At 37.7% G+C, this 14,056-nt stretch overlaps 1 protein-coding gene across 1 annotated transcript; it reads right to left on the bottom strand.

The window, feature by feature from the left end:
- Positions 1-791: 791 nt before the first annotated feature.
- Positions 792-12,466, bottom strand: ptbp1b (polypyrimidine tract binding protein 1b). The gene is made up of 16 exons (XM_060878831.1): positions 12,389-12,466; positions 11,801-11,851; positions 10,765-10,795; positions 8,110-8,170; positions 7,852-8,024; positions 7,330-7,476; positions 6,342-6,491; positions 6,093-6,203; positions 5,688-5,865; positions 5,501-5,581; positions 5,250-5,392; positions 3,973-4,006; positions 3,040-3,132; positions 2,687-2,903; positions 2,518-2,595; positions 792-2,423 (listed from the first exon to the last, which is right to left on the bottom strand). Exons 1-16 carry the CDS (start codon positions 12,394-12,396, stop codon positions 2,291-2,293), a joined length of 1,689 nt encoding a protein of 562 aa, XP_060734814.1. The 5' UTR covers positions 12,397-12,466; the 3' UTR covers positions 792-2,290.
- Between the last annotated feature and the right edge of the window lie 1,590 nt (positions 12,467-14,056).

Genomic DNA, 14,056 nt, shown 5'->3' with positions numbered 1-14,056 from the left:
AAACAATTTAATTTAAAAAATCCTGTGCAGGTCAAAGATGTTTATCCTGTGGCGAAAAACACAGACTAATATGATGATCACCATCTCAATCCCACCTGAATATGTTGCTAATGTAGCCTTAATATCCAATGAGTAACCACTATTTAAATATATTAACTACAAACTGCATTGTCTGCAATAACACCCATTACTCTTTATATGCCCTTTTAAATAATTTAGAATTCATCAACATATTCATCATTGACAGTCTGTAACCATAAACTCATACATTTAAGTTAATCACAAATTGAACATGGGAGTTGAGAGTTGTCATAATAAAGTTTGTTATATTTCTTAATTATGTTGTGGAAGTAATAAACTTTGGTTTCTTTTTCTAGATATTATATTAATACATTTCTCAGTTGCTCCCTGTTCAGGGTTACCGCAGCACATTAGATTGTTGTTACAGGTTTTATACCGGATACCTTTCCTGTTGCAACCCACCCATTTTATCTGGGCTTGGGACCAGGACTGAGAGCTTAAACCTTTTGTGACTGGGTTAGTGGCCTGTCTGTGTGTAGAACTCGTGTTGCAGCACTGAGAATGTGGGATCCTGCCACTGGCCCATCAAGAGGGCACTTAATATTTATAAAATAACTCAGACAGAATTCCAGTAAACAAATGTTTAATAAAGATAAATAGAAAGTACAACCTCCATTTGAAGGACTGTTAAAGAAACATTGTATAAGACTGAAAGATTGTATCAACTTTTTTTTTTTTCAATAAATCCAATATTTTTTTTTTGCATGCTAATGGTCCGTTTCTGTAGTCAAAATATACATTCGATTTCAGATATAAAAACCTATTGCTTGTTAACATTGTGGTATAAAAATAGTATTTACACCTCACCTATTCACTGTAGGAAAAAGTAAATCATTAAAAAAACCGTTAAAGGCAAACGCTGTGCAGATGCATATGACCTGCCATTTTCGAGAGACTTGATTATATGCTCTTCCAAAACATGGCAAATGGTCACGTTACCTTCACTAAAAAAAATTCTTAATCTGTGCTGTGGAATGCTAAACGTAATACACTTCTTTTCTGGAAAGTAGTGACATTGGGTCCACACACAGACAAAATCCCAACATGCTTAGGAAAGTACAAAGAATATTTTTTCAATTTCATACATATATGTTCAAAACAAACAAACAAAAAAAAAAAAAAAAAAAACTCCAAGCTATATGTGGCCAGGATTTAAAGATCTATTTAAAATAAATGAAAGACCATAACTAACAAAGACATGGGACTAAGAATATAGAAGAGAAATCGGGGCAGCGGCTTAGAAAGGAAGGAATTATGTGGTAGGTAAACGTAACATACCCTAAAAGAAAAACCAAGTCCCTATATATATATATATTTTATAAAACACAAACCACACACTTCTATCTTGCTGATTCTAATTGGGGTGGGGTGGTGGTTACGTTAATTTCATGACTGAAAGCTGAATAGAGGCTTTGGTTTTAAGCTGTAGTGTACATATAAAAAGGTTCTGGAATACACCAAATATATCAGGCATTACAATAGAATAGTTACAATACAATGCCTTGTGATATATTAAGGCAATACTTAAGGTCTATGAAGAGTACAGAACAAACTGAATAGGTAAAGAAATGAGAGCCACTGACCAAAGGCCAACATGCGATGGCCAACAGCATCAAAAACACAAACATACTTATGATTTGTACACAAATTATTGCATTAAATAAAAAAATAAAAGGAATGTAAACAGTCTATGTCTATCATTACAGTATGTGATAAGACTCAAAGCTACTGGGAATGTCGAAAGCAAAAGGAACTGGCCTTAAGGCAATGATTTATCAAAAAGCCCTGCAGTTGTTTGAAACAACCAACATTAACTTTCAATTCAGCTACACAAGAATACGCACGGATGCGGATTGTAAACTAAATTCTTTACGGTGTTGTCAGATCAGACAACTTTTTTTTGTGTGGTATCAAAAAGCGCTTAACTGCAAGACAATGTAAGGCACAAGAAGTACTTCTGGAAGAGGGGGAAAAGAATAAAAAATAATCAGAGCAGCACTTTCAAGGCGAGGGTTCACCAATGCAAATGAAAAAAAAAAATCTTCTGAAACTTATAAAAGGCTCAAAGACGTGTGATTACAGATAGACAATCATTAAAAAAAAAAAACTTTAAAAATGTTACATATGAACCACTAGATATTACTTATAAATAGAATAGTGGAATGATGAAAGTTTTGCAGTTGAGGCTTCGGAGAAGTCATCTCAACTTTCAAATAGTTGACTTGGAGAAGGACACTCGAAGATGGTGGTTTTCACCAAGATCATGATTGTGGAACTCAATAAGGGATTCGATCGCTTCTTCCACAGAGCCCATTTGAATCAGAGCCATCTTGCGATCTTTCCTGAAAACAGATGATGGGTTAATATAAAAAAAATGTAAAACACATTAAAACTGTAAAGTATTAAGCAGTGAAGTATGTACTGTGAGGAACTTACTGAAAGAACTTGAAGTTCTTGACCACAGCACCAGAGCTGGCAAAAAGCATCTTTAGATCCTCCTCAACAACAGATGGGCTATTAAAAACAAAAAAAGGACAATTATCATGCAGCTCTTTTTTAAAAACTACTACAAAAAGGGGGGGGAAAAAAGCGCATCTTGGCTTACGGGATGTTGGAGAGGTGCAGTGTTGAGGAGGGTGGGAAGATGTTTGAGTAGTTCTTGGAGCCAGGCTTCTTAAAACGGTGGAGAGGAGAGTTACTGTAATCCTTAGTGAGGCCCTGATCCTCGTGTCCCTCACGTGGCAGCTGAACGTTTGTGTGCTTGGATAAAGTGATGCGCAGCGCCCGTCCATACAGCTTCTGTCCGTTCAAATGGCTCATGGCTAAAGGAAAAGAAATCCATAAACAAAATGGTAATTAAACACTTGCCAATGAACTTCCTATACCTGATGCCATTGTCAAGGACAACCAACCAGCTTTAAGTAATTTAACAATGTGGTGATTAAATAATAGTTTCACCTAGCTGAGCCTGAGTGCCATCAGACATTTGGATAAGGGCATTCTCCTTTTTGTTGAACATAATCTTTACTCTTATCACATCACCATATACACCTAGTGAAAAAGGGGAAACATGTTTAGACGAAAAATAATGTTTACAGTACCACCATTAAAAAAAATTCAAAGTAAAAACCAAACAGTTCCTTTAATAAGCTTAGGGTTACAATCAAGACACTCCATAAGAGTGCAGTCTCCATATTAGACAAAAAGTGCCACTGAAATAACAGGCAAGGCTTCAACAATAGATATTTTTTTAAGCCAAATGTTATCGATTGCAATTGGTCATGACCCATGTACAAGTCTACCCAAGTAAACTCAGTATTAAAAAGCATTTAAGATACTTGGAAAGGTAAAAGAAAAATAACAGCCAAAAGAACAGATTGGGGGAGTGGGCAATTTTACAGACTGCAAAAGAGGAATAGACTTTTGTATTGATGTCCTTAATGCATGAATTAAGAAAAAGTGAAACGCCGCTGTAAGAAGGCTAGCTTTAGGTCGAAAGGTTTGGCGGGGGAGGAAAAATAAATAAGACAAAGCTATTTTAACAAATGGATAAAATGACAGGAGTCTTGACTATTAACCAAAGTATAAAAGCTTCCCTCAAAAGACATGCAAAACAATTTCAAAAGCATGCATCATAAAATGATAAACAGTCTATTAAAGCCCAAAAAGATACAGCATCTCAGTCAAGTGCACCATAAGTCACATATACAAATTTAATTTGTACAAATAAAAAAAAAAAAAATTTCATGAGTGCTGCAACTTTTTGGGTTGTATCTCATCTCAGCACACACAACAGCAGAAAACACACAAGCACTCAAATTGCCTTGTGAGGGAAGAAATTGAAAGAACAGAACAAACAAGTGATAACAAAAGATGCTAAGGATAACATACCGAAAAGAATAAAGAGGCATTGGGGCGTAACTCTCTTTAGAGGACAGCAGAGGAAGGCAGCGGAGGGAAGAAGGGAGAGGTAAAGATCGGAGGCAGAATGGAGGTTCAACATATCCACAGCGAGGAGGCAGTTCCACGGGAAATGACGAAAAAACGGTGGTTGGATCATGAAGATGGTTAATGGATTGGGAGTAGAAAGAGGAGGGGAGAGGTGGACATGAAAGTGTAAGGAGTGAATCGTGTTTAACATGAGCATGTGTATGCGTGTGTGTGTTTGATGATGTAAAAATAAAAATGAGTGAAACATATGGGCAGTCATTTGGCAGGCGGACATTGTTGCAAAAGAAAAAAAAAAAAAAAAAAAGAATGGGGTATGGGGAATGGGAAGGGAGAGAAGAGGAGGTAAAAAACAAAGTCAGTATACATATGGAAATACAATAGGAGGTCAAGTTAACTTTTATAGAAACTAATCCAATAGAAGAAAGTGCTGTTTTCCTTGAAAAAAAAAAAAAAAAAAAGTTTAAAAATTGCTCAAGACAATGAAAGATAAGCTTATTTGCTAGAGCCTTCTTAAAAGAATAATCAAACCATTTACAAGTTCATTGTTTCAACTTTTCATTAAATAATGAAGAAATCTAATATTATTCATGCACAAGAGACTTAGCTGAAGGGGATTAAAGCTTCTCTGAAATTACAAACTAGGCTTCTTTTGCCAATTTTAGAATGTTATACAGCTGCTAGTTTCATATGAGAATCTCTCGGTTCTTGAAGATGAACTTGTGTAAATATATGTAAGAATATTCGGGTAAAAAGGCAACAGCTTAAAAAATAAATAAATAAATGTATATATATGAAGCTAAAAATAACTTGAATGTTAGGAAATTACAAAATTAAAAAGGGCTGAAATCTGAGAGGAAACAAAAGCAAAGCTTCAGTTATCTGTGATTTAAAAAAGGGCCATTCTGCTCAGTATAATTAGAATTTTTTTAACACAAGTGACTTTATTCAAGTCAAATACAATATCAAATGCTTTGCAGGACCACATTTGGTTTTAAAATAATGTAACTATTTTAAATGTGTGACAATCACTTTCAATCTTAGTATGCTAAAGGAAGGGAAAAAAACAAGAAAAAAACCCTACCACTTAAATTATCTCCAAATAACAAGAAACTCTTAAAAGAACCAGCATCAAAATATTATATATAATATTGTATGAACATCTGTATGACACCAAGAGGATGTCTATTTGTTAAGAAGCATAGCTGCATGTCACTAACCTCAGGATTCAGGTTGCTGACCAGCATGACACAGTGGCCTGAAGGAAGAGAAGGGAAACCCAGTCTGCCTGCTGCAGCAGCCGCTGCTGCACCAGGAATGGCCAAAGAGGCCAAGGCTCCATGAACACCTGGCATGGTCAAGCCTGAGAGTGCAAGAAAGAAATTACACACATTGTACACGATCTAGTCAACTCCTGTGTTTACTGTAGGTAAAGCAAATAAATGAAGTAAGGCTTGTGACATCAACAAACCTGCAGCCTGCTGAATGGTAAAAGCTGGGGGAAAGGCATGGGCACCAGCAAACGGACCAGCAGAAATTATCCCAGGGGTAGCTATAGACATAAACTAAATATTTACTTGAGGCATAAAAGACAAAGCATTGCTTGACATATACATCAAGAGTTATACAAGATAAAAATGGGATGGCCTACATCTTACCAAATGCAGCGGTCATCGGATGGTGTTCAAGAGCGGGCTGGCCATCTCCCGAAGGCAGGTCAGGTCGAGTGTAGTCCCGACTCTTGTCATTGTTGTACTTAACATTCAAACTGGTGAGTTTGGAAAAACTGATGCGCAGAGTGCAGCATGCATTGTAGATATTCTGTCCATCCAGGGCCTGTGTAGTGACAAGACACAGAAATTAAGCACACTTTAAAAAAAAAAGAAAAGAAAAAAAGGCATAAAGTTAGTCATGAAGTAATATCATTGAACCGTGACAATTTTAATGATGATTGCACACACCTTGAAATACACATGTATACATGATCTTGGCAATACTGGGCTGCAGTAAGCAATTCAATACTAGATATTAAACACAAGTGCCCTCTAGATGGAGCCACTCACCAGCTTTGCATGCTGAGCAGTAAGACCATCAGAAAACTGCAGAAGTGCTTGGAATTGGTTATTTTTAGTAAAAGTAATAACTTTCAAAACGGTGCCAAACTTGGAAAAGATCTGTGGAAGACAGCAAATCATTAAACATCTAAAAAACAAAGGAAATGCATTTTAAGCAAAGAAAAACAATGAAAGTGACCAAGTATAGGCAAACTCAATTTAAAGGGGGTAGCACCTAATGAATAAACAAAAACCTACCTGGTGCAGAACATCCAGAGTGACTGGGTAGAAGAGGTTCTCCACCACCACCCTGAGGACGGGGCTAGGGCCACTGCCTGCATCTATACCACCTAATGACATGCCACCTGTCTGGACTGCATTCACAGCCTGCAGCGCTGCCTGTGCTCTCTGATGTTAAAAATAGGACAGAGACAAAAGTGTTTGATAAACTGAAGCAATCTACCTGAATTAACCAGCTTACTTTTATTTTAAAAGACAGATCGAATGAACACAAATGCCTACTCCAAGTCAATTTGATTTACATCAGGAACAAAAGTGTCTCTCTCGGTCCAAAATGCAGCATAAATGATCAATGGACAGTATTGATTGTTCTTTTTAAGTCCATCTTTGCCATTTTAAAGAGACAGCAAATGTTAAACATAAAAAAAGAGAGTCCAGCTAAGTTTGCTCATCTTAAAAATGTTACCCATTATTGGGCAACTTGATTTAAACATTATTAAAAGCAACAGATGTGCATATATGTATGGCATTTAGGAATGAAGTTTTCCTGGGTGTACAAGACTCAAGTGCTTATTTAAACAGATTACACAACCAGAAAACCAAAACTGAGTAACCATCAATGGAAGGAGTAGGTAGATAAGACTCAGCTGTGGAATGCATCAAGAGTAATCAGCATGATGTGTTTAAAAAAGAAGGATAAGCTTTTGGTCTCTAAAGAAGAAACAAGGAAAGAACAAGGAAAGAAAAAGCGCATAAACAAGTTCAGTCCATATTAAGATTCCACTACAGCTGGAGAAACAGTAAACACAGCTGCCCTACAAAACAACCCTAACAGATACAAATTTTAGGAATATTAAATTGGATCGTTAATTTTTTTAAAAAAAAAAAATCAGTTTCTGTCAAGTATAAGGATTGGCAGCACACAATAATGCTGAGTTAGGAGGCAGAAGTACCACAGAGGGCGGCAGATGAAAAAGAAAGCCAGAAGCTTTTACTAAGTACATACCACTTGGTTTGGTGAGTTGTCTGTTTTCAGCTCCTTGTGGTTGGAGTACTGCATAAAGATGGGATGATTCCTGATGACTGGTGTGACTGAAGAGTAATAGCTGACCATAGTCTGGGCTGCCTCCTCTGTATTCATCTCAAGAAAAGCCTAGTAAAATACAACTCATTTAGCAAATATTTTGGTTTTATTCTTTATTTACACCATGATGACCATTTTCCCCATTTACATCTCTAAGATGTTTAAAATAGTTATATTAAATAAGAGGTTTCAGTAAAGAGATTTTAGAAATTAAGACTTCATGGAGCATAAACAAACCTTCTGCCAAAACCATATGCTGCTTTTTGAATAGTGGCATGAGGACTTGCTCACATAGCTTTACATGGATTAATGATCTCACCATTGGGACCCAAATGAATGAACAAACACACGAATAAGAAATTCAAATATGAATAGGTTTTCCAGGTTGTCCCCCTTCAGTATTCACCCTCATTATAAAGGCTACAAGAATGACAACATTAATACCTGATTCTTTCCTTTCAGCATGAGCAGGTTGGTGACTTTTCCAAAGGGAAGGCCTAAAGAAATGACCTCAGCTTCATTGATATCACTGGGGAGCTTGCGTACATGTATGACACGAGAAGGTACACCAGGACTTCTGATATCACCTTTGAACTTCTTGCTGTCATTGCCATTAGCTGGGATGGAGAGCATATCATTAGGTCAATTTGCTCAGATGAATGCAAAAGGACATTGTGCTTCACCAAATCAATTTCACCATACCTGCTGAACTCATGATATATGGCCCGTTGGGAACACAGGAGAAAAGTTCGTCAGATCCTCTCTGTGAAGAAAGGCACACATTTATGAATCAACAGCAACATAGCAACTAGGCAGACCACATTCGCACGGGCATTCCACACAGAGCATCAAGTCAAACACACATGCCCCTACACAGTAGAAACAAGACGGGACATGCTGAAATGTTCAGGAAGTGTCTGAGTAGTCACAAATCTAAAAGTCAGCTAGCTGGCCTAATAAGGACAGCTTTGAGATATGCTGTACCCACATTGTGAGTTTAAAGAAAGAAAACAGAGGAAAGGAGAAAAAAAGAAAAAACACGGAAGTAGGCATTGTGACATTCTTTCATCCTGTGCAATAGACAGGGTCAAATTAACCAGCAGCCCTAAACATTCCCCCAGCCCCACCAGCAAGAGAACAAGAAAGGAAACCAGTTTTAATAGCAGGTGGGGGTGTGAGGGATAGAAGGGTTTCTGGGTCAACAGGCAAGAGGAATGAGTGGGAGGACACACTTGCAAAATACTCACAAGAGCAAAAGAGCACGTACTGGTACGGTTTGATTTTGGTTGGTTTGAACAATAAGGGGGAAGACAAAAAAAAATAAAAAATCCCCGAAAAATTCATGGACATAGTCAGCCATTCCAGATCACCTAATTTCAGCAGCATAATGAAGCCAAGAAGGCCATGCATGCATGATCCACCACCACCACACATTTAAGATTCCACTGCTACAGCAAGCAATAATTAGAACCATATGGAGAGCTGTAGAACGAGGGCACCACTAAGGGGCCAAAAATAGGGAGAGCAGGCTAAACATCACTGCTTAACCACTAACTGGTTGGTTTTAGCAATAAAGCCACTCCCAAAACGTTTACAACCTTAAAAAAGGCTGCCTGACTGCTGAGTCTGCTACAATGAGGCATGCTCTTACAAGTAAAGACAATTCTAAAATCATAAGCACATGAATTCTACATTAAATTTGACTGTTAACAAAAAGCAAGGAAACACAATTTTACATTTCGAAACCATAAGGCTGGGACTGGCAAGTGACACGAAATCAGGTTAGAGAGATTAAAAAGGTGTGGGAAAGGGGAGGAGGGCAGGAGGCTGCAATGATTCAGAGAGAGAATGTGGCTGTTACCATGAGCTCCCTGATTGTCATTCGCTCACCATGGAGACCTTGCGTCTATGGCTGCAGGTGACTGAAACCTAACCCGTGCGCTAAAGCTTGAATACACAGAGCCGATTGTCTTCAGGGGTCCAGGTGTAATGTTTCGTCTACTGTCGGAGCCCATCAAAGATTTACCATGCCAGGAATAAAAAGCGCTCTCTCTCTCTTTTTTTTTTTAAATAACAGTACAGACCATGCTCAACACCTGCTTGCAAATTAAATTAAGGACAAGAGGCACGAGTGTATCAAATAAGCAGCAACCTGAACCATTAGCACTTCCCCCAACCACCTTGTCTCTAATCAGTAGAGCTGAACAAACCCAAGAGCAACATGTGTGTCTATAGGGGAGAGGCAAACATATTTGCATGTAATGAATAGACTCCTTTCATGGCATCGTGTCAACACCCAAAGCCTATTTTTGAGGAATGCATTTAAAAACAAGTCTACTCGCACAGTTAAGACAAACAATCAGGCAGCATTATGCAAGCCAGTCCTTCAGTACATCCAAGAGGACAGGTAAAAATGAAATGAAATGCTAACAGCTAGCCATGAAAAATTGATTAGATAGAAATAGAGAGGGACAAAATTTGCCAAACAACTTTTTTAAAATACAAAAATTATTTATACAATGTACTTCTACATGAGACTGACCATGTTATGCTAATCAAAATGTGGTGACCTTCTAAAACATCCGCTTCAACAAAAATCAGTAATCAGGACAGTCTGTTTTCTGGTCCAGATACAATACGACACGAACACAGACAGCAGATATAACCAGGTAAGGTGGGAGGTATGAATCTCATCCACACGCATTCTGCCACAATTTGATGATTTCTAAAGTAACTAAGTTAACTAACTTAAAAGATTGTATAAAAGAAAGATTACCCTATATGTCTTAGAAAAAGTAAATGTTTAAGGCCATTTGGAGGCTTAGAAAATATACAAGACAGTCAGGTCTGTGGTGACTATGAATCACTCCTTTGTTCTGAAAAATTGCAGGTCCTCCCAGCTAGCTACATACCACACATGATTATCTTCAGTGAAAGACCAGAGAGGAATGCACACAACATATTAACCAATGACAACTGATCTAAGGCACTGAGGAGTTTAGCTGCATAATGCCGTCTGCGCACACAGTTCAACTCAGAGTCCCAATCAAGCCACAAATAGGGTGAAACAGCACACTTTCTGTCCATGTTTAATCTTAACCTGAAAGCTTTAAGCAAAACAATGCCACTGACGAGACGAAAAACATGACATCCACTAGACTTAAACTTGGCAAACCTGACGTTTCACTCTGCACCTAAACACAGGCACCAAGAAAATAATATTGCTTTGAAGGGAGTGGAGAAAACTACACCCTTCAGATACACAAACCAAAGAAGCTTACAGAGTGGAAAAAAGAAGGCAGCAATACAGTATTTTGCAGAAAACTTTCAAATCAATAGACACAGAAAAAAGCCTACCTTTGTTCCAACTGCAATATCATGTACAACGCTGCAAAGAACATAAAGGGAACATTAGACAAGGAAATGCTAAAGAACAATCATTTAAACAGAATGAAGAAAAGGCATTAAAAGCAACACTGACGTCCAGCTTGTGTCAAAAGGGGTTTCATTTTTAAACAAAGATGAATTTGGAAACTTATTGTACAAAATGTGGTTAGCAGACATGGCAACTTATTTTTGGGACACCCGAGGCTATGAACATGGTTTGTACCATAACGACGGAAGGAAGTAAACTATTCAAACTAAGGGGGAAGAAATGCTCTGTGATGCATTTTACCAGCTTTCACTTAAAACAAGCGACATTTCGGAGAGGAAAGGGGGAAGATCCAAGCAGTAAGTCCCCAGTACAGATAGGATGGGGTGGAATGGTCAATGAAAACTACATCCTGTGCTTCTCTCCCACAGAAAGCTAAGAAAATATGAGCGGCATTTCAGGGCCAGGCTGAGACGCCCTTGTCCACCCCCAACATCCTGTTCCTCCTTACAGCAAACACCACGAACTCAGAACTGCTTTTACAGCATGACAAACTTTAAAACAAACGGTTACACAAAGCTTGTTGAACCAAACCGAAAACAAAACAGCTCCTGGAGGTTTGTTTTTTTTTAATGCAAAACGTGGCGAATAGAAATGAAAACGCCTCTTGGTGATATGAAGGCAAAACAAAAAAAGTGTTTAAACACAGCCATATGTGTACCGTTCTTTGAAGTCTAGATCGTGAACAAAACGACAAAGCTCTCAAAAATAATAGTGCCTTAAGAAACAACAAAAACCCTCGAGGTGCGCTTGAGGAAAGTTAGAAAACAATGGCTCGTAGTTACAGTTATACTTAGGGATCACAAGCAAAACCCTGCTTGCAACAATAACGTGTGCTTTGCGTGGGGTATTTATTTTTTTCGGCTAATAAAGGATATAAAAAAAAAAAAATTACAGCAAAATAAAATTAGCATGATTAAGTGTCTTTCCTAAAACATCAGAAAAACAGTGTGGACTTACTCTAATTCTGCATAAGTCGATCCCATAGGATACAAGTCAGTCTCTAGGCGGCTGCATAAAGAGAAACATGTCAATGGCAGAAAGGAAAAACAATAATAAATACAATCATAGTGTCGCTGTTAACGCGGTATAAAATGTCTGCCTCGAAGGCCGAGTATAACGCAACAGGTAATCGGAAAGGACGAGCTCGAGCTGTGGCTAACGATTAAAGGCTAATCGGTAAGTTAGGTTGGCGAACAGCAGCACAAAAGTTCGCTCCTTTTTTTAGCTATGAGAAGGGGACAAAGCTACAAAAGAACACACAAAGTTAGCCTGAAACAACTTAGTATAATTAGAAGTTAAAAAAAAACAGTTAAAAGCTAACACGGTGCCATTACCTAAAGCAGACAGTGATGCGTGGAGGATTCGGTTGGTTTCCATCGCAACCCGCGAGCGCGAACGCTTAGCTAACACAATTCGCTAAACTAAAACAACACGTACTCCAATAGTTACTAACTATTCGGGGGAAAACATCGAAAAGAACTCGACGTTATTTATTTTGTTTTTGTTTTTGTTTTTTTTGCGAATACAACGTAACAATAAACTTACCCGTCCATTGCACAAAGAGGAACTTGAGGTCTAACCAGGAACTTTGTGGCTTGGCGGAGTTTTCTTATACTCCGACAAAATGGCGGCGCGCTCTGAGAGAACTCGGCAGCTCGCGGTGATTGGCCCGCTGCGAGTACAGGGGGCGGATAAGACACGAACTGAATTCTGATTGGATGAGGCCGCACATGAAAGCAAAGGGCGGCTACAGGTTTCATATGAACCAAGAAGGGTTTCTTGTAGCTCTTGGTTTGTAGCACAAATTCTTATATCTTTGTTCTTATATTCTAATTCTAATTCATGAAACTGAGTGTATATCCAAACATTCTGTGAATATATTCTTAAAATATATTCACAGAATGTTTGGATATACACAGTGTGTATATCCAAGTGTGTATGTTTGTATAACCAAGTGTGTATGTGTGTATATCCAACTTTGTATTTGTGTATATCCAAGTGTGTATATGTATTAAATAAGATACACAGTATTCTGTTTTCTGTTGTTAAAAGAATTAAAGTAAAAACTTCACTTGAAAGCTTAAGTGCTGGTACAAAGAAAACCATTTTTGGCTTATTATAGAAAAAAAAAAAATAAAATAAAATAAAATAAATAAATAAGCCACCAGGAAGTCAGGAAAAAACAAAAACAGACAGAAAAGATGGTGCTATAGCTTGACCAGTTTGGCTTGTGATTTGGTAGCTGATGCTGATCTACTTAGACTAAGCTGGATTTTCCAGCAGGGTAGGACATTTATCTTCTTAAGAATCTGTAAAAACCCTCTGAAAAGTTACACTTTCAAAGGGATCTTTAATTGAAAATTGACCATAAGAAAGAACACCAACAATATACAAAACGGTCTTGCATTTCTGACAAAATCTGAGCAGCAGCCAAGGTTTCAGGAGGGTAGATGTGTAGCTGGACAACAGATGGTCTCCTGATCAGACTGTTATTTGGTGGTGGTCTGTTATCTTGGAATGTCCATTACATTCTAGCTGTCCATGACATCAAAGAGAATCCCAAATCATACTGATGTCCCTGGAAACCTCTGAACTGAGACAGAGTCATCTGTCAACCTGGTGTAGACATTATCCTACTTAACCTTTACAGATACACACACAGAGACGTGCCACGGAAAGTTCATACTGGAATAATTGTGAGATGTTGTGACGTTGTCCCAAAAGTCTCCATACATAGAGGAAATGAACCCTTTTTAGCAAAACATTTTTTGGATCATCTTTAAGAATGCCTTTGACAAAGGATAAACATAGAAATCATTCTCATGGCTGGATAGGAAGCTGTCATAAGGTTGAAATTAACTTAAACAGACACTATGCTGTGGCCAAACTGGGAACCAAAACCTGAAGACTCTCTTAATCATGTAGAGGATGTTCTATAAATAAAGTTACATTTTCTTTAAACCTGTTAATTTCCCACACTGTACATGTCAAAGAATTGAAATGGATAAGATTTATTTATTTATTTATTTATTTATTTATTTATTATGTATTTTTCTGTCACGTTCATTGAGGATCCAGTTTGATTAATAAATGATTAATGGTTATTAAAAAAAGGAATAAATTCATTTGTTTTTATTTTATTCTTATAAAGTTAGCCGACTAACACAATCACTATGGCACAAACTCTTTTTCTCTTCCTACTGACTTTGCAAA

The sequence above is a fragment of the Tachysurus vachellii genome, chromosome 1, assembly GCF_030014155.1.
Source record: "Tachysurus vachellii isolate PV-2020 chromosome 1, HZAU_Pvac_v1, whole genome shotgun sequence".
Taxonomy (NCBI): domain Eukaryota; kingdom Metazoa; phylum Chordata; class Actinopteri; order Siluriformes; family Bagridae; genus Tachysurus; species Tachysurus vachellii.
Note: the sequence above shows the minus strand (reverse complement) of the source record. Positions and strands in the feature narration are given on the sequence as shown.

What these genes read in the sequence shown, in the direction of transcription:
- ptbp1b (XM_060878831.1), bottom strand. An exon ending in TGCTGAAAGGAAAGAATCAG is followed by an intron (nt 7,477 to 7,851) that starts GTATTAATGTTG and finishes GTATTTTACTAG; the next exon opens with GCTTTTCTTGAGATGAATAC. An exon ending in TCCGATGACCGCTGCATTTG is followed by an intron (nt 5,582 to 5,687) that starts GTAAGATGTAGG and finishes TTATGTCTATAG; the next exon opens with CTACCCCTGGGATAATTTCT.